General features: G+C 43.1%; 1 protein-coding gene across 1 annotated transcript in view; it reads right to left on the bottom strand.

The window, feature by feature from the left end:
* Positions 1 to 990: 990 nt before the first annotated feature.
* The window catches only part of cd109 (CD109 molecule), a 184,539-nt gene continuing 164,798 nt past the window's right edge, over positions 991 to 20,731 (bottom strand). Inside the window, exons 22-27 of the mRNA XM_048600918.1 lie at positions 19,621 to 19,776; positions 17,576 to 17,641; positions 11,569 to 11,708; positions 5,531 to 5,687; positions 5,270 to 5,372; positions 991 to 1,770 (exon numbers count right to left, since the gene is read on the bottom strand). Coding sequence (XP_048456875.1) covers positions 1,580 to 1,770; positions 5,270 to 5,372; positions 5,531 to 5,687; positions 11,569 to 11,708; positions 17,576 to 17,641; positions 19,621 to 19,776 — 813 coding nt within the window. The 3' untranslated portion in view covers positions 991 to 1,579. The remainder of the gene's footprint in view (positions 1,771 to 5,269; positions 5,373 to 5,530; positions 5,688 to 11,568; positions 11,709 to 17,575; positions 17,642 to 19,620; positions 19,777 to 20,731) is intronic.

Genomic DNA, 20,731 nt, shown 5'->3' with positions numbered 1-20,731 from the left:
AGGAAGCTGTTGGGGCCAAATCTTAAGAAATATTCAAGAGGGAGCTGGATGTGGCCCTTGCAGTTAAAGGGATGAAGGAGTATGGGGAGAAAGCGGGAGTGGGATACTGAAATTGCATGATCAGCCATGATTGTATTGAATAGTGATGCAGGCTCGAAGGACCAAATGGCCCACTGCTTCACCTGTTTTCTATGTTTTTATTGTATGGGGGGTGGAGGAGGGGGCATGTCTATCAGATGCAGCCTTCCTTTGGCAAAGCTAGAAAGTGGGGTAACTATCAGATGGAAGGAAGGAGCTAAGTCCAGCTCTTGGTGTCGAACCTTTGTACAGGACCTGAACAATTTGCAGATCCCTGAGCTTTACCTAACGGCCCCATCATCCTGTCACAGCCAAGAAGGTAAACTTCAATGAAATGTCTGAATGGTCTTAGCAACGAACCCAGCAAAGAACCTCAATCTGATACAATAACCATTCCCATTCCCTTTTCAGACATTTCTGGGCTAATTCTGCTGAAAAGGAAGGGTAACTTATTTCATATTGTTAGAACCTGTAGTGCGCTGTATGACAAAGAATTGTGGAAGGAGATTCAGTGGCAACTTTGAATGTAACATGCTTCAGGCCTTCTGGGAGACAGAGCAGGAAGGAGTGGAGTGAATTGAAGATTCCTTTAACTGAGAGGAGCTCCTTTATCCCATCAGTTATCACACCTATCACTGCATGCAAATATTCTCTGTGCTATTTGCTAACTTGTCAGTAACGCATTCCTTACTGTAAGTTGTTAGAGTGCATCACTCACCAAAAACTTATCTGCGATGTTAAGATACGGCAGCCCCATAAGCTGAATAATGGAGATGTTATTAAAAATCTTTCATTTCAATAATGTCTGTCGACGATTTAATTTTACTGTACTGATTTCTAAATAAAAAACTACCAAGAACTTCAGGGCAAAACCTGATTTTATTTTTACTTATGTTATAACATCAAGAATTTTTTTACAGAATATCAGCCAGACCTGATCCCTTTGCTGCACACATACACACACAACTTAATTATGATTTAGTCTAAGTGAATTAAAGATTTTCTTTTATTTCTGTTGCGAATCAGGACTTGCAAATGGAAAATCAAGCATGCACGCACATACACAAGGAGGCCAGAGGAGAAAGTCAGGGAAGTTCATGCACTATGTGAATATTGAAACATGCCAGTTTCCAAACACAGCAAGCTGATATATCTAAAGTTTGTTGCAGTGAGTTGAAGAGGAAATAACTCAGTGAGCAGTTGTAAATTCAGTGTAGTCTCGCTCGCTCTGAAATCTGGAGAGGTTGGGTTAAAGCAGCTGCGACTACAATTATAAAGGCAGGGTAAAAGAGGAGAAACATTCACAAAAAAAAATACACCTTTTATATGAACACATTTACAAAAGGAGGACGTTGAAGAAATTATGAACAGCAGTTTACGAAAGGCAGTTTCCAAGCCAGATACAAACATGTTTCTGCCAGTCTTTCTTAATCTCTCTCCCAATTAAAGCAGTAATTATTTCACCAAGAGGCAGATTTTATAATCAATGATAGCTGTGTAATTAAGATAAGCTGAGATAAACGCTGGGAAGACAGAGCAGGAGGACGTTCCATGCCATCAGAGGAAGGGTTGTAGACTGGTCTGATATGGAGCTGAACTGGGAGCTGCACAGGTTACAGTCAACACCACAGAAAGTACAAGTGTCAGTGTCCGACATCACCTTCGAGCTGTATGTCCTCACCACAATTGTCGCTGTATTGAAAGCAAAACACAACAATTAACTGCACTGAAATCTATTTGGAAAGATCTCTTTTATACAAAACATTGAATGCTTTCAAGACAGAGTTTGATATAGTGCTTAGGACTAAAGGGATGAAATGATATGGAGAGAAAGTGGGGACAGGAGATTGAGTTGGATGATCAACCATGATTATATCAAATGGAGGAGCAGGCTCGAAGGGCTGAATGGCGTACCCTTGTTCCTATGTTTACATATTTATAATTTAGCAAGGGGTTCCCTCTGAGACATACATACACTATCCAAATGGACTCTCATCTGCTCTTCCTTCATAGTCATAGACACTCCTCACCTAGCAGCACTAGAGAGATTTGAAATAACTCCACAAAGGCCAGTATTCCGTCACCAAGTCACCTTTTATTTACACATTGAGAATCCCTGACACTGATCCTTTTCCCTCAGAGCCAGCTCTCAGAGTGAATGTTTATATTTATCAGCCAGGGCTCCCTGATTAGACCAGCTTAACAGCCCCAATCAGGGAACTCAGTCTATGAGGTCCAGCTGGCTGACCTTGTTACAATCTGTTACAAGGTTTACCAGGATGTTGCTGGAACTGGAGTGTATTAGCTATAAGGAGAGGTTGGACAAACTTGGATTTTGTTTTCACTAGAGCTTCAAAGGGTGACAGGTGACCTGTTAGAAGTCTGTAAAATTATGAGATGTATGATAGTGTGGATAGTTGGAGTCTTTTTCCCAGGGGAAAAATCCTAGCAGGTATATAGAGTCATAGAGTCCTACAGCACGGAGTCAGGCCCTTCAGCCCAAACTGGTCCGTGCTGACCAAAATGTCCATCCACGCTAACCCCATTTCCCTGAACTTGGCCCATTTCTTTCTAAACCTTTCCTATCCATGTATTCGTCCAAATGTCTTTTAATAGTTGTTAATGTACCCACCTCAACCACTTCTGCTGGCAGGTGTGACCATGTGCATACCACCTTCTGTGTAAAAATGTTGCCCCTCAGGTTCCCCTGTATTCTTTCCCCTCTTACCTTAAACTAATGCCCTCTAGTCCCGATTCCCCAACCCTGGGAATAAGACTGAATGCATTCAACCTACCCGTGCCTCTCATGATCTTATACACTTCTATAAGATCCCACCTCAGTCTCCTATGCTCTAAAGAAAAAAGTCTTAGCTTGTCCAACCTCTCCCTATAACTCGGTTCTTTGAGTCCTAGCAACATCCTTGTAAATGTCTTCTGCACTCTTCCCAGTTTAATAGCATCCTTCCTATAGCAAGGTGACCAAAACTGAACAAAATACTCCAAGTGCGGCCTCACCAATGTCCTGGACAACTGCATCATAACTTCCCAACTTCTGTACTCAATGCCCTGACTGATGAAGACGAGTGTGCCAAACTGATGAAGGGTCTATGCCCGAAACGTCAGCCTTCCTGCTCCTATGATGCTGCTTGGCCTGCTGTGTTCATCCAGCTCTACACTTTGTTATCTCACTTTATTCACTGTCCTGTCTACCTGTGACTCCACTTTCAGAGAACCATGCACCTGAACTCCAAGGTCCGTCTGTTTCACTACACTCCTTAAGACCCTACCATTCACCATAAAATTCCTAACTTGATTTGACTTTCCAAAATGCAATGCCTCACACTCATCAATGTTAAACTCTATTTGCCATTTCTCAGCCCACTTCCCCATCTAATCAAGATCCTGCTGCAATTTCTGATAACCTTCCGCACTGACAAGAATACTGCCTATTTTAGTGTCATCCGTAAACTTACTAATGATGACTCTCATCCAAATCATTGATATAGATAACAAACAGCAATGAGGCTGGTACCAAACCCTGAGGCACACCACTAATCACAGGCCTCCGGTCAGACAAGCTTCCTTCCTGTATTACTTTCTGCTTCCTACCATTAAGCCAATTGTGATTCCAATTTGCTAACTCTCCCTGGATTCTGTGTGATCTAACCTTCCAGAACAGCCCACAATCTGGAACCTTATCAAAAGCCTCACTGAAATCCATATAGACTATGTCTACAACCCTGCCACCATCAAACTTCCTGGTCATTTCATCAAAGAACTCGAACAAATTTATGAGGCATGATCTCCCATGCACAAAACCATGCTGACTACTCCTAATAAAACGCTATCTTTCCAAATAGATGTGTATCTTATCCCTCAGAATCTTCTCAAGTAACTTACCTAGCAGGATTTTCTCTGCAGCCCTTCTTGAATAAGGGCACAACATTTGCTACCCTCCAGTCTTCTGGGACCTCACAATGGCTAACGATGATGCAAATATATCAGCCAGGGCCCCTGCAATTTCTTCTCTAGCCTCTTGCAGGGTTCTTGAATAAATCTGGTCAGGACCAGGAGACTGATCCACCTTCGTACATTTTAACACTTCCAACACCTCCTTATGTTTAAGTGAGGGGGGAAAGTTTAAAGGAGATGTGAGAAGCAAGTTTTTTTACACAAAGGGTGGTAGGTGCCTGAAATGTGCTGCCAGGGGAAATGGTCAGAGCAGCTACAATAGCATTGTTTAAGAGGCATTTAGACAGACAATAAACAGGCAGGGAATAGAAAGATACGGACCATGTGCAAGCAGACGCGATTAATTTAGAATGGCATCATGGTCAGCATAGATATGGTGGGCCAAAGGGCCATTTTCTGTGTTGTGCTGTTCTAAGCTCTATGTCCTATGTTCTATGCTCTCTGCTCTACATGAGAGAACCACCCCTCCTCACATTCCAGTGGTACACCAAGGATGGTCAGCACCATCTTCTCCAGGGGACAGGCATTAAGTGTTGTCCCTGCCAGTGATGCCCACATCCCGAGAATGATTTAAAATGGTAAGGTGGAGTCATTTCTTTTTAAACTGATTATTTTCTGTTGAGACCAAGGTGGAGAGCTACCTTTCCAAGAGCAGGATATTGAATGAAGGCTGTGCCAAGTTAGGACTGAACGAATTGGAGACATGTCCCAGATTCTCCTGCTGTGGACAGTCAGGGTCTGGATATATGGTTAGAGATACACATTTGTCATCCTACAGATGCACTGACTCCGTAGGAACTGCCCACAAGGCTTGCACAGTCGATGGGTAATCTTTGGTCCCTGGGCGAATGACTCATACATGAAGGTAGAGTCGGAGACTTTACACAGCTCTGACTTAATCCCCGACAGTTCCCCAGGAAATATTAAACAGGAAACACCGAGTCCACCTCCTGGGTAACGGAATAACTAACTCTCTGGATGACCCCATCCTGTTCAACACCCTTACCCTCGATTCTAACCCCTGGCCTGAACTGACCACTCCCCACATCACAGAGTGTCCCCACTGCCCAAAACCCTCTCCAAACACTCTATCCCACCACCCAACAGCCCAGCTCACTCCCACGACCTGATCAACTCTGGAGAAATCAGACCATCATTTCCACGGAGGTCAGGCGTACAGATCCACACCCGATCCCAACCAAACACTTCAGTGTCTTACCTGGCTCATAGTACTCAACTACACTGACCACAGCATCCTGGGCGTTCGCAACTTTGGAGTCCCTTATCACGGGGATGTTCACACAAACCTCTGTGTCATTCAACTGGAAAGCAAAAAAAGCTGAGTCACGTTTCTGTGTGTCTACATCTGAATTTTTTGTGGTTTACATGAGTAATGACAGAGGAAAATCCTCTCCTAAATATTGAAGAGAAACCCAGTGACTGTCGCCTCCTACACACGAAAGAAAAATCCCCAACTCACCGATTCGAAATACAGACTGACTTTCCCGGCTTTGAACTCGACTTTTTTCATTGGGTCTTTGATCTGGATCCTGTCCATTTCCAGGACGAAGCCACTCAGCATTCCGACTTCCATCAGAGCCATTCCCGTGCTGGAGATGTTTCCCTTACCTCGATACCTTGAGAAACAAAGTTGAAATCAATTTCACGCTTATTGTTGTTTTACCTGAGTTGCTACATTATCCATTCCCTTCCCCTCTGCCCATCTGTCCATCATTGTTCAAGGATGTTTTATGGAGTGCCATTTCTCTCCAGTAAAGCATATGGGATGGATTTGGGGTTAGATATTGGGTATATCCAAAAATGCTCTTTCACATCACCAAATCACCCATTGTATTTATTAACCACCACGAGTAAATCACCCATGTTAGCCCAATTCATCAATTTATACACAAAGCTATTGAGAGTAACGCAGACCACCACTGGTAATGGAGAGAGGGGGTTAATTCCAGATTTTATTCATTGGATTCAAAGTTCACCAGCAGCTGTGGTGGGATTTAGAGCTCATGTTTTCCTCACTCATTCCAAAGGGACTCCTAATTACTCATCCACTGACAACATCACTACACAACCATCACTCCCTAACAGCACAGAAAAGAATTACAAGGGGTTTGATGACGGAAACAAAACAGTTCAGTTCTGTAGAAAAGCACTTCTGGATGTTGAAAAGAAATAAAATCTGGAATTCATAACTAGCCTCAGTAACAGTGAGGCTGAAACTCTCATCAATTATTGTTAAAATCCTGTCTGATTTACTAATTTCTTGAATGGAAGGAAATCTGTCATCCTTTCTTGATCAAGCCTGCGTGAATCCAGATGTGATTGACTCTCAATGACTTTCTGGTGTGGCAATCAGCGCAATGTTAACTATTTTAAGGTCAAGGGGGATGTGGCTGGAGTGCATTACATTTTTTTTAATTCATTCCCGGGATGTGGGCATCGCTGGCTAGGCCCAAATTTATTGCCCATCCCTAATTGCCTAGAGGGCAGTTAAGAGCCAACCACATTGCTGTGGGTCTGGAGTCACATGTAGGCCAGACCAGGTAAGGATGGCAGCCTCCTTCCCTAAAAGACATTAGTGAACCAGATGGGCTTTTCCGACAATCGCCAATGGATTGATGGTCATCATCAGGCTCTTAATTCCAGACTTTTATGTAATTCACATTCAACTATCTGCCATGGAGCAATTTAAATCAAGGTCCCTATAACATTACCTGAAAGGAAAAGACGCTATACTTTTAGATAACAGCATAAGAATATCAAAAATAGGAGTATGAGTAGGTCATTCAACCCTTTGAGCCTGCTCCATGATTCAATAAGAACATTGCTGATCATCTCCAACTCCATTTTCCCTTTCCCACATATCCCTTGATTTCTTTAAAAATCATCTTCCCAACCAGGAATTAAATGTAAACTGTGGCAGTAAATATAAACTGCAGAAATCCAAATTCTAAACAATAGCCCATGAGAGTGCACTGCATGATCACAGGTTGATACTAAACTTTACACCTAGAATTTTAGAAAATATAATAGGTTTGTGACATGTCTCATTGTGGCACTGTGGTCATGTTGCCTTCTCTGAGCTAAGAGTCCTGGATCCAAGTTCCACACGTAACATCTTTAAACTAGTTAGAATTGTAGGATTTTACAATACAGGTGGAGACTATTCCACTCATTGTTTCTATGCCCCAGCTCCCGAAAGAGCTACCCAGTTAGTCCCCATCTCTGTAGCCCTGTAAATGTGTCACTTGTAAACATATATCAAGTTTCCTTTGGAAACCTCCTACGGAATCTGCCTCCACCATTCTCCCAGGCAGCACATTCCAAACCATAACAACTCTCTGAGTAAAGACATTTCTCCTCATTTTACTCCTAGCTCTCTTGCTGACAGTCTTGAAATTGTGAACCCTAGTTACTGAAGCAACTAGTGGAAACAGAATATCCTTCTCAACCCTGTCAAAATTGTTCATAATTTGGAACACCTCAATAAGGTCACCTCTTAATCTTCTCTGCTCCAAGGAGAATAAGCCTAATTTCTCTAATCTTTCATTGTATCTAAAATCCATCATTCCTGGTATCATTCTCGTAAATCTCCTTTGCACTCTCTCCAAGGCTTCAACATCCTTCTTTGAACAAGGTGACCAAAACTGAACACAATACTCCAAATGTGGTCTAACCAATGACTTGTAGAGGTGTAGCATCACTTCTTTGCCTTTATTCTCTATGCCTTAGCATATAAAGCCAAGGATCCTATAAGCCTTAACAACTGTTTCAACTTTCTTGGCCACCTTCAGAGAATTACGTTCATGAACCCTTAGGTCCCTCTGCTCCTATACTCCCCTCACAGTTGTACCATTGAGCCTGTATTGTCTCTCCATGTTTCTTCTGCCTCATATTTCTCTGCATTAAAATTTATCTGCCGGGTGCCTGCTCATTTGGCCAACTTGTCCAATGTCCCTCTGAAGTCGCTCAGCATCATCCTCACAATTCAGTAATCTCCCTAGCTTCACATCATCTGCAAATTTAGAGATTTTGCGCTCAACATCCATGTCCAAAATTGTTACATAAATCATAAAAAGCAAGTGTGCCAACATTGATCCCTGGGGATCGCCACTTATAACTCATCTCCAATCGGAAAAATGCCCATCTATACCTAGTCTCTGTTTTCTATCTTTTAGCCAACTTCTAACCCATGCTGCCAAGGACCAATCAATCCCAGGCATTTCTAATTTTCGAACCAAGCTGCCATGTGACATCATATCAAATGCTTTCTGAAAGTCAAAATATACAACATCCACAGCACTGCCCTCATCCACTGCCTGTGTCACCTTATCAAAGAACTCACCCAAATTTGTCAGACATGACCTGCCCTTGACAAAGCCATGTTAACTGTTTTATATTAACTTATTGTTCTCTAAGTGTATATTTATCTTATTTATTAATTATAAAACATTTATAACATGGCTGATTTACATTAGCTTGAAGCAAGGTGAATTCACGTTCTCTGCAAAAAATATGTTCAAGACTTGTGCCTTTCTCGAATTACCCGGGAACTTGGGAAGCCTGTAGTTTGCTTCATCTGTTTCCATGTTAATGCCTCAGCCAATCACAGCTAATTTGCCAACGAATCAGCACCCTTTCTCAATTGTTATAATCTTGTGATAATTTGCCTTCTTGTATATGCCCTGATAACCACCAACTGAAAAGCTTTAACAATCTGTGCCTCTTTTTAGCAATGCTTTAGAGGTGTTACAGTCGCACTGATATTATTAATATCCATTAAGACATTAACACAATGGAACTTGCTGACTGATCGGCAGACTCCCAGACATTTGGTTGTGTGCATCTGGAGCTGCCAAATGCTGAACTTAGTGAGGGTCAGTGTTAGAGGAAACGTTTGATAGCTCGCTTAATAAATCATGAGGCAGGCTCCCCAAAGTGCCAAATTCCACTGTGTCCCATTTACAACATCCAGCTGCTTGCCAAATCAATCTTGAGCCCTGGATATTGGCCATAATTCCTGGCAACTTGTCATTGGATTTGAACACTAGACAGAAGCACTCAGTTAACACCATTTCCAATGCTTGATTGTCATTAAGAAACTGATAGTTTTCTCCACTCAGGAGCGCAGTCTCCTTTCAAACAATACTTATACTGATATCCTTGTAAAGCACTTTATTATTCCTTGTGATGTTTTATGAGTTCTTTTTCCCAATTACTCACTCCTTTCCATCCTTCCTGATGCTTTAGTGCTCTTATTATCCTTTACTTTTATGTCTTCATTACTATCCTAACAATCTCTCTGGACAAGACCCGTGTAGAGGTTTGTTTTTAAATGATGACACAATTGGATGGGTTAGGCCAGGAGAAGGTGGACCCACTTGTGGATGCAGACCACAATCTGGGGTCATTAGACATGACAGAGTTACTAATAAATCAAACAGGAAATTCAAGAGAAGTTTCTTCGACCCCGAGGTGGGTCAGAATGAGCAACTGTGACAAATGCCAGCTGGAGGTTCAGTAGTTAGCACCATTGCCTCACAGGGCTAGGAACCTGGGTTCGATTCCATCCTCGGGTGTGTATCTGTGTGGAGTTTGCACACTCTCCCTGTGTCTGTGTGAGTTTCCTCACGGTGCTCAGTTTCCTCCCATAGTCCAAAGATGTGCTGGTTAGGTGAACTAGCCATGTTAAATTGTCCCGTAGTGTCCAGGTATGTGTAGGTCAACCAAGGAAAAGGCAGGGTTACAGGGACATGGTGGAGTGTTAAGTTCTTCAGACGGATGGTGTAGACATGATGGTCTGAGTAGCCTCTTTCCACACTGTAGGGATTCTACCTATCATAATTACAGGGAAACTAAATAAAGGCAAATGGGAAAGGAGTAAAATAATATACTCATGGGGGCAATATGTGACAGGAAGTGCATGTGAAGGTGAGTACTTGGTTTTGTGCTGTTAAGTACATGCCATTGTCATAGGCCTTGGTCATCGATTTTAATTGTTTTCCAACTTTGTTGCTGGACTTATAATTTTCTGAAATAATGAACATCTTTATTGATTTCAATGGAATCTACTCAGTTGGTACCTTTGCCATCTCCCTTTAAAAATGCCTGTGTTACTTTCCACTCGTGGGAGCTAATTCCACCTTCCACCTCACCTGAGCTAGAACAATCCTCATCCCTGAAAACCACTGAAACACAACTCATCCAGCTCTACACCTTGTTATCTCTGGGGCTCTGGTGACTTTTCAATTCCTGCACACCAGCAATCCCAGTGAGAGACACCAGATGGCGATCAGGGGCAGGTCCACAGCTGACCGTTTTTTTGCCTCTTTCTATCCCAGGACGGTTAGGAAATCTTCACTGCTGCCCCCAGCTCAGATTTGACAACTTGTTGGAGATATTGATGGACAAGACGTTGTTCTTAAGTGTGCAGATGACACCATGGACTTGTTGGCTGCTTCTCGATTTGAGGACGCAAGCTTCTACATGGATCTTCCTGGGGCTGAACAGGCTGATCTCTAACTCCCAGGTCTTTGAGCCCATTGGGCAGCATGTCCCCTGAGAGATTTTGAACCCAGACAGCAGGATTTTCTTCACTTCCCTGCACCCACTCTACCTCATCATTAAACCAATTGGATTCAGAAAGATACAGCTGGCTGGAAAGGAAGCCAATATTTTGGACAATTGGTAAAAAGTTCTTCCCAGTCATTCATGCCAATGGCCGGCGTGATTCAAAGGGAGTTTCTGTGTGTTTTTTGTGCTTTTCCTTTGTCCTTTCCCATAGCGCTGGTCTTTTGAGGACTAAGAAAACAGAGCTGAGTGGGCTTTTAAGCCACACAGTGTCCAATCCAGTTTAGGGGTTGGTGTAACTCAGATAGCTGGTTAGCAAGGCACAATGACATTAACATTAATCCCCACACCAGCTGAGGTTACCATGAAAGATTCTCCTTCTCAACTTTCCCCCCTTCATCTGAGATGTTACGACCCTCAGGTTAAACCACCACCAATTGTCTCTCTCTAATGAGAAAGCAGCCCTATGGTCTAGTGAGAGTATGGTAGCTTTACAGTGAGTTGCTTTTGCAGGTGTTTTGCAAGGTCCCAAAAACATTAATCAGATTATAAGGAACCCATCAGAACCAACTGGGTGATTCCTTTAGGGAAGGAAGCCTCCTTCAGACCTTCATCTGAATCCAGCTAGATATCAATTTTCTGAGTTTAAAAGCGACCTCACACATTTCTCACATTTGCCAAAGTGTAAAAAGGCCTGCCAGCATCTCAAGGCCACAAAGGGCAGACAATAAATGATATTCTACTAAAGTGTGGTCACTCTTGCACTGGAAGGAACTTGGCTACCAATTTGTTCGCAATGAGCTCCGCCAACTGTGATAAATGACCAGACAATCGCAGGATACTGAGCTGCAGAAGCAGTTAGCTCTTTTATTGCTTTGCCGAGTTCAGGGCATGAAAGATCGAGCAGTTAAAAATCAGAGTTGTGTTTACCTGGTACAGATATGTAGTGATAGGTGATTCAGGTCATCCATATTATCTAAAACATCAACGTCCAAGTCAAACAGTTCCGTCTCCACAGATCGCCATCTCTTTGATGCAACTTCACTCTCCAGATTGAATAGAATGTTCAGCTTTAAGAACAAAATCCAACGATCAAATTCTCTTCCTATTTGTCATAACACATGTGACAGTTTACATGGAGATAGTAAGAACTGCAGATGCTGGAGTCTGAGATAACACAGTGTGGAGCTGGAGGAACACAGCAGGCCAGGCAGCACCAGAGGAGCAGGGAAGCTGATGTTTCGGGTCGGGACCTGGACATTCCTGAAGAAGGGACCCGACCCAAAACATCAGCTTTCCTGCTCCTCTGATGCTGCCTGGCCTGACAGTTTACATGCACCACTTCAACAGGGTTGGTGGGGTGGGACAGGGGTGGGGCAGGGGTGGGTGTAATTGTTTAGCTCAGCTGGCTGCATGGCTGGTTTACAATGCAGAGTGACACCAACAATATGAGCTCAACTCCTACTGAGTTCCTGACAACCTGAAATCTCTATAAGTTGAAGGGCAGGAGAAGCTTTGTGCATTGAAAATCATTTATAAAACACCAGTTTCATTCTAAAATTGTAATTTATCTCATTCTCTCTATCTTTTAAAGGAAAGGATATCCTGTCAGGAATATATAACTGTACATTCTTCCTGCAAAATCTTTCAGCTTTTCAACATTCCTATAACTAATTCACTTGAAATTTTAATTTAGCTCTGGTTTGATCCTACATAGATTATCATAACTTTCTGTTCCCTTATTCCTTATGTATTTGTCCAATTTCACCAAAATAACCTTAAACTGAGAGTTACACTGTCTCATCACCCTTTTTGGTGGTACAGACTCAATGGCTTCTTCTGGGTTGTATGATTCCATGATAATGAAGATGAGCTCAACTGAGAGCAGCACGGTGGCTCACTGGTTACCACTGTTGCCTCACAGCACCAGGGACCTGGGTTCAATTCTCGCATCAAGTGGCTGTCTGTGTAAAGTTTGCACATTCTCCGCATATCTGCGTGGGTTTCCTCTGGGTGCTCCGGTTTCCTCCCACAGTCCAAAGATGTGCAGGCTAGGTAGATTGGCCATGCGAAATTACCCCATAGTGTTCAGGGGTGTGTAGATTAGGTGGGTTACAGGGAAAAGGGATGGGGGTATGCTCTTCAGAGGGTCAGTGTGGACTTGTTGGGCCGAAGGGCCTGCTTCCACACTGTAGGGATTCTACGATGATATGATCTATGAATTCTCTACCCAATGTACTTGCGGCAGTTTAAGAAATATGTATGTCTGTCTCCCCTTATGAGTGGAAATGTGTTTGGGGCTCAGTTGTAACTTGTGCATGTGGATGTATCTTTTATGATAAGACATCTTCTCTGGTTTTTTCGAACTCCTTCATCGCTTTAAAGACTGTTGTCAGGTCATTCCTGAGCGTCCTCTCCTCCTACAATCACTTAATCAGTGATTTGCTATTTCTAAACCCATTTTGGATCGTAAAATCTTATGGCCCAGGCAGAGGCTATTTGGCCCTCCGTGCCTGGGTCAGCTCTTTAAGACAGCAATTAAACAAAGCTTTTCATTGTATTTTGGTACACGTGACAATAAAATCAATCAATCGATTAATTTATCAAACTAGTTCCATTCCTCAAGTGCATTCCAAATCAAACATTTATCGAATCCTCTTTTGCAAGTTTATTCGAATCTGCTCCTACCATTCCTTCAGTCAGTCCTTTCTAAATAATCAATCTTCAGACTAGACTACATTTATATGTGAAAAGTGATGTAAATGGTTGTCTTCCTTTGTAGGAGTCTCAATAAGAAAACTGACAATTTTAAAGCACATGTACTTCTGAGAATCCATTCCTATCGATGGCTCAGAAATCATAAAGAAACACAGTCACTCTCCTGTTTTTCATTAACGATAGAATTTCAGTGTCCTAAATTATGGAATCATAAAATTATAGAATGGTAGATTAAATCATGAGAGAAAAAGCAATCAATTTAACATTCAATTCCACCCCATGGACCAGTATTTAAAGAACAGAGCACTGTACTCACTATTGAATATTTGAAGATGACCCTATTCATTTTATTATTACCTCATGACTCAATAATTCCAACAACTCCTGGCTGACCTTCCACATTCCACCCTTCGTAAACACAAGATCATCCAAAACTCTGTATTAACACATAGCAAGTCCCCTTCCACTCACACCCCAGTATTCACTACCTATATCAGCTCTCAGCAAGCAATGCCTTGATAATAAAATTCTCACCCTTGTTTTCAAATCACTGCGCATCCCCACCCCTCTCTGCAATCTCCTCCCTCCCACCCTGAATCCATCAACCCTTTAGGATACCTGCCCTCACACAATTCTGGCTTCTTATCTATCCTTATTTTTTTTTAATTCATTCACAGGATGTGGGCATCACGGGCCAGCCCCTAATTGTTCAGACAGCATTTGAGAGTCAACCACATTGCTGTGGGTCAGGAGTCACATGTAGGCCAGACCAGGTAAGGATGGCAGTTTCCTTGCCTGAAGGGCATTAGTGAACCAGATGGGTATTTCCAACACTTGGCAACAGATTCATGGTCATCATTCGACTCTTAATCGCAGACTTTTACTGAATTCAAATTCCACCATCTGCCATTGCAGGTTTTGAACCAAGGTCCCCAGAACATTACCTGGTCTCTGGATTAATAGTCTAGTGGCAGAAGATAGACAGTAATGGTGGAGGGCTGCTTTTCGGACTGGAGGCCTGTGATCAGCAGTGTTCCACAGGGATCAGTTATGGGTCCTCTTTTGTTTGTCATTCATATAAATAATTTGGATGAGTACATAGAACACATGGGTAGTAAGTTTGCAGAGGGCACCAAAAAGGTGGTATAGTGGACAATAACGAAGGTTATCTAAGATTACAAAGATCTTGATCAGTTGGGTCAATGGGCTGATAAACGGCAGATGGAGTTCAATCTGGATAAATGCGAGTTATTGCATTTTGGTACAACAAACAAGGGTAGGGTTTATACAATTAATGGTAGGGCCTTAAGTAGCATTATAGAACAGAGGTGCCTAGGGATGCAGGTACATAATTCCTTGAAGTTCGCATCACGTAGAGACAGGATGGTTAAAAAGGCATTTGGCACGCTTGCCTTCGTTTCCTCAGTTCTTTGAGTATAGAGTTGGAACGTTACGTTGAGGTTGTACAGAACATTGGTGAGGCCTCTTCTGGAATAATGTGTCCCGTTCTGGTCATCCAGTTATGGGAAGGATATTATGAAGCTGGAGAGGGTTCAGAAGAGATTTACCAGCATGTTGTCAAGTATGGAATGTTTGAGTTATGAAGAAAGGCTGGATAGGCCTGGACATTTTTCATTAGAGCATAGGAGGTTGAGAGGTGACTTGATAGAAGTTTATAAAATAATGAGAGGTATAGTTGATGGTAGTTGTCTTTTACCTAAAATGGGAAATTTCAGGGCTAGGGGCACATTTTTAAGATGAGAGGAGAGAGATATAAAAAAGACAAAAGAGGCAAATTTTTTTACACAGAGGATGGTTCAAGGGTGGAATGAACTTCCTGAGGAAGTGGTGGATGTGGGTACAATTACAGTAAATGTTGACCATGACAGTTACCATCAGTTGTTATAGAGCCATAGAGTCATACAGCATGGAAACAGACACTTCACCCTAACTCGTCCATGTAGACCAGATATCCTGAAATGACCTACTGCCATTTGCCAGCATTTAGCCCGTATCACTCTAAACGCTTCCTATTCATGTACCCATCCAGATGACTTTTAAATGTTGTAATTGTACCAGCCTCCAACATCCCCTCTGGCAGCTCATTCCATACATGCACCACCCTCTGAGTGAAAAAGTTGCCCCTCAGGTCCCTTTTGAATCTTTCCCCTCTCACCTTAAACCTATGTCCTCTAGTTTGGGATTCCCCTACCCTGGGGAAAAGACCTTGGTTATTCACCCCATCCATGCCCCTCGTGATTTTATAAACCTAAGCCTCCAACACTCCAGGGAAAATAGCCCCAGCCTATTCAGCCTCTCCCTGTAGCTCAAACCCTCCAACCCCAGCAGCAGCTGGTAAATTTTTTCTGAAGCTTTCAAGTTTAACAACATCTTTCCTGGAGCAGGGAGACCAGAATTGTACACTGTATTCTAAAAGTGGCCTAACCAATGTCTTTTTTAGCTGCAACATGACCTCCCAACTCCTATACTCAAGGCACTGACCAATAAAGGTAAGTGTACCAAATGCCTTCCTAACCACTCTATCCACTTGAGATTCCACTTTCAGGGAACTATGCACGTGCACCCCTCGGTCTCTTTGTTCCTTTCACTAAAGGCATGAAGATAGAGGGCAGCCATAATTGTTTTAAATAGTGGGGCAGGCAAGATGGGCTGAATAGCCTACAATTTTCTATGTTTTCATTTTTCCATAGACATTGATCATCTTAAATCTGTCCTCTGGCTACCAGATCTCCTGCCAGTGGAAACATGCTTACTTTATTGGATCTATTGACAGATGGAATATTATGCGCAATTCTGGTCACCACACTATTGGAAGGATGAGATTGCACGGGAGAGGGTGCAGAGGAGAGTCACCAAGGTGTTGCCTGGGATGAAAAGTCTCCCTTATGAAGAGAGACTGGATAGCCTGGGTTTGTTTTCCCAGGGGCAGACGATGCTGGAGGAGGGGATCTAATTGAGGTATTTAAAATTATGAGGCATAGACAGGGTAGATTATGAGACTCTCTTCACCATAGCAGATATGTCTAAGACCAGACGGCATAAGTTTAAGATGAGGAGTAAGTGGTTTAGAGGAGATCTAAGAAAGATTTTTTTTCTACCCAGAGGGTGTTAGAAATATGGAAGGTGCTGCCTGAGAGGGTAGTGGAGGCAGGTACACTCACAACATTTAAGAGGCTTCTGGATGAGGTCTTAAAATGCCAGGGTATAGTAGGCTATGGACCAAGTGCAGGTAAATGGGATTAGTGTAGTTTGTTGTTTGTTGATGAGCATAGACATGGTGGGCCGAAGGGCCTGTTTCTATGCTATATGACTCCATAACTCTATCAAAATCTTTCATTATTTTAAACGTCTCAATTACATGTATCTTGTCCTCCTCTGCATCATGCAGAACAATGCTGGGGCTGCCCGGAAAACTGATATTTAATTAGTGAGGGGATGTTTCCCCTCATTGGAGAGTCTAGGACCAGAGGGCATAGTCTCAGATTGAAGGGGCGCCAATTGAAACTGAGATGAGGAGAAATTTCTTCTCTCAGAGGTGTGCGAGTTTTGTAACTTTGTGCCACAGAGCAACGTGGGGACAGAATCTCTGCGTATATTTAAGGCTGAGATAGAATCTTGATCAGTCGGGAATCGAGGGGAAATAGCAGGAAAGTAGATGCAAGGAATGTTGGATCAGCCATGAAACTATTGAATAATGGAGGAGCCTGGAAGGGCTGAACAGCCTACTCCTGTTCCTAGTTCTTATGGTCTTATGGTGTTATGCAAACACAGAGAATAGGAGCAGGAGTAGGCCATTCAGCCCTTCAACGCTGCCCTACCATTCATTACTATCACAGCTGATCATCCAACTCAGTCCCCTGTTCCAACTTTCTCTGTATACCCCGTTAATCCCTGTAGCCTTAATATAATTGTGGCAAATCTGTCCTGCAACCTCTCTGAGGCCTGGGCAACTTTCCTCAACATATAATGCATGTGAACATCAATGACTATTAATGACACAGTAATGGAAATGTCTGGAGAATGCCATCCACAAAGTGAGAAAGTTACAGCGTTCTGAGGATGGGTCACCGGAACGTTAACTCTGTTTTCTCCTCCACAGATGCTGCCAGACCTGCTGAGCTTTTCCAGCAACTTTGTTTTTGTTCCTGATTTACAGCATCCGCAGTTCTTTTGGTTTTTATTGAGAAAGTTACAGTACCTGGAAAATGGCCAGTCCTTGGCCCTGTGCTGTTACAGTAATCAGCATGGGTTGTTGAATTCCAATCTGTACATTCAAAGAGAAGATAGGAGGGCATTAGGTGAAGTGCAACACTGAGAGCTCAAGGGACAGTAACAGAGAAAACAGTGCAGATTAGACTCATTCTGAATGTGAAGAAGCTACCAGCATTCCTTCCTCTCAGTTAGTTAAGGTATAGTTATTTTACTAGCTAATTAATCCAGAGGGTGTAAACTGTGGCAGTAAACATTTTCACCTTTGAGACACTAGATCACAAGTTTCTTTCTGCACTCCAGATCTAGACATTTATGTCAAGGACATTCTAGGGACAAACAATAAATGCTGCCCCAGCCAGACACACGAGCGAGTAAAAATAAATTACCAGATTCTTTTATCACAGCATTGTGAGGCTGTGGAGTGCCCAGTCTGATGCTACCAGTGCAGTACAGAGGGAGTGCTGCAGTGTCAGAGGTGCTGTTTACTTGGTTGAGACATTAAACAAAGAACCTGTCCACCTTTACAGCTGGGTATGATGTGGAGGTGCCGGTGTTGGACTGGGGTGGACAAGGTCAGAAATCACACGACACCAGATTATAGTCCAAAAGGTTTATCTGAAACCACAAGCTTTTGAGCCTCAATCCTGCTCCTGTGTTTTCAAATAAACCTGTTGGGCTATATCTGGTGTCGGGTGATTTCTAACATTTTACAGCTGGGTGGTGAAGATCCCAGAAGAGCCATGTGACCTGAGCAAGATGCATCCCGCATCCAAAACCAAACAGATTATTCGGAGATTATATCATTGTTGTTTTGGGAGCGTGTTGAAGCAAATTGGCTGCCACTCTGCCTATATAGCAACAACGGTGACACTACAGCAAGTAACTCACTCCCTGACTCCCCAAAGCCTGTCCACCATCTACAAGGTACATAGACAGCAGCGGTTCAAGAAGGCAGCTCACCACCACCTTCTTAAGGACAACTAGGGACAGGCATTAAACGCTGGCCCAGCCAGTGATGCCTGAATCCCATGAGAGAGTTAATAAAAAAAAGCAGTCAAGAGTGTTATGGGTGGCACAGTGGATCAGTGGTTAGTCCTGCTACCTCACAGCGCCAGAGACCTGGGTTCGATTCCACTATCAAGCAACTGTCTGTGTGGAGTTTGCATATTCTCCCCGCATCTGTGCAGATTTCTTCTGGGTGCTCCAGTTTCCTCCCACAGTCCAAAAATGTACAGGTTAGGGTGGATTGGCCAAGTAAAATTGCCCCATAGTGTCCAGGGAATGTGCACACTAGGTGGGTTAGCCATGGGAAATGCTAGGTTACAAGGGATAGTATAGGGAGGTGGGTCTGAGTGGGATGCTGTTTGGAGGGTTGCTATGGACTTGATGGGCCGAATAGCCTGCCCGAACACTGAAGGGATTCAATGATGGAATGCTCCCCACTTGCCTGAATGAGTGCAGTTTCAACAACACTCAAGGAGGTTGACAGCATCCTGGACAAGGAATGTTAAAGTGGAAACAGGGTCAAATTCTTTGAGGTTTGAGTATCTGTGTGGTTGTTGTTGAGGGTAAACGGCTTGTAAACTTTATTTCTGAGCCTTGTAATCAGATCATTTTATTTAGTTCTCATGAGGTAGAATTGGAGACGTAGAGATATTGAAAAAGTACTTAGATGTGTATTTGCAAGGTCAAAGCTTACAAAACTATGGGCTAAGTGCTAGAAAATGTGATTAGAACAACTCAGTGGGCTGAAGGGTCTTTTTCTGTGCTGTAGACCTCTATGACTCTATCAGCCAATGGTGTAACATAGGTTGTGATTTTTTTTTTTTCCGTGTCGTAAATTTTGATGCTATTTTGTTCAAAGTACATTGGCAGCCTCTTGTGGATATGTTCAACGGCTGGGCACAACAGTGAGAAAAATGCAGGAATAACACTGACGATCTGTTGAGCCATGTTTTGCTCTGTGTTATCATCAGCTGGGCTCATAACCCGAGCCTGAAGTGCCCTTGTTAATGGCAGAATGCTGGGTACCTGTTTGCTCTGAAGCACAATCGCATTTGAGCGGTTGATACTGAAGTTTGCCGGCATGGGTAGCCCCGGTCCTGTGACTGACACCATGAGATTCATTGTAGGAGAGAAGCTCCGAGCTGCAAACTGGGACAAGGCCTGGAGAGCTACCACAGTGTCCTGAAATCAAAAGAACGTCAGACAATCCTAGAAACAACCTGCAATTATATTATCAGATAAAGATGAATTGTGTGTGTATGTGTGCATGTGTGTGTATGTGTGTGTGTGTGTGGGTGTGTGAGAGATTGTGTGTGTGTGTGTATGTGTGTGTGATTGTGTGTGTATGTACGTATGTGTGTGTGTCTGTGTGCATGTATGTGTGTGTGTGTGTGCACGTATCTGTGTGTGTATGTATGTGTGTGTATGTGTGCGTATATCTGTGTATGTGTCAGTGTCTGTGTATGTGTCAGTGTGTGTATGCATGTGTCTGTGTGTGTGTGTGTGTGTGTATGTGTGTTTGGGTGTATATATGTGTGTGTATGTATGTGTGTCAGTGTGAGTGTGTGTGTGTGCCTGTGTGTGTATGTATGCACGTATGTGTGTGCGTATGTGTGTCTGTATGCGCGTGTGTGTGTGCGCACGCGTGTGTGTATGTGTGTATGCGTGTGCATGTATGTCAGTGTGTATACATATGTGTGTGTATGCATGTGTATGTGTGCATATGTGTGTGTGCGTATGTGTGTGTGCGCAATTGTATGTGTATGTGTGTGCATGTATGTGTGCGCATATGTGTGTGTGTGCGCATGTGTGTGTGTGCGTGTGTATGTGAGTTTTATGTGTGTGCATGTGTGTCAGTGCGTGTGTGTATGTGTGTGTGTGCATATGTGTGTGTATGTGTGTGTATGTGTGTGTGCGTATGTGTGTGCGTGCATACGTGTTTGTGTATGTCTGTGTATGAGTATGTGTGTGTGTGCATATGTGTGTGCGTGTGCATATGTGTGTATGTGTCAGTGTGTGTATGTGTGAGTCTGTGCATGTGTGCATATGTGTGTGTGTAAGTGTGTATGTGTGTGTGCGCAATTGTGTGCGTATGTGTGTGTGTATGTATCTGTGCATGTATGTGTGTGTGTGTCTG

Source organism: Rhincodon typus, chromosome 9, assembly GCF_021869965.1.
Source record: "Rhincodon typus isolate 14 chromosome 9, sRhiTyp1.1, whole genome shotgun sequence".
Taxonomy (NCBI): domain Eukaryota; kingdom Metazoa; phylum Chordata; class Chondrichthyes; order Orectolobiformes; family Rhincodontidae; genus Rhincodon; species Rhincodon typus.
The sequence above is the reverse complement of the archived record's forward strand: the minus strand, read 5'-3'. Positions and strand labels throughout refer to the sequence as shown.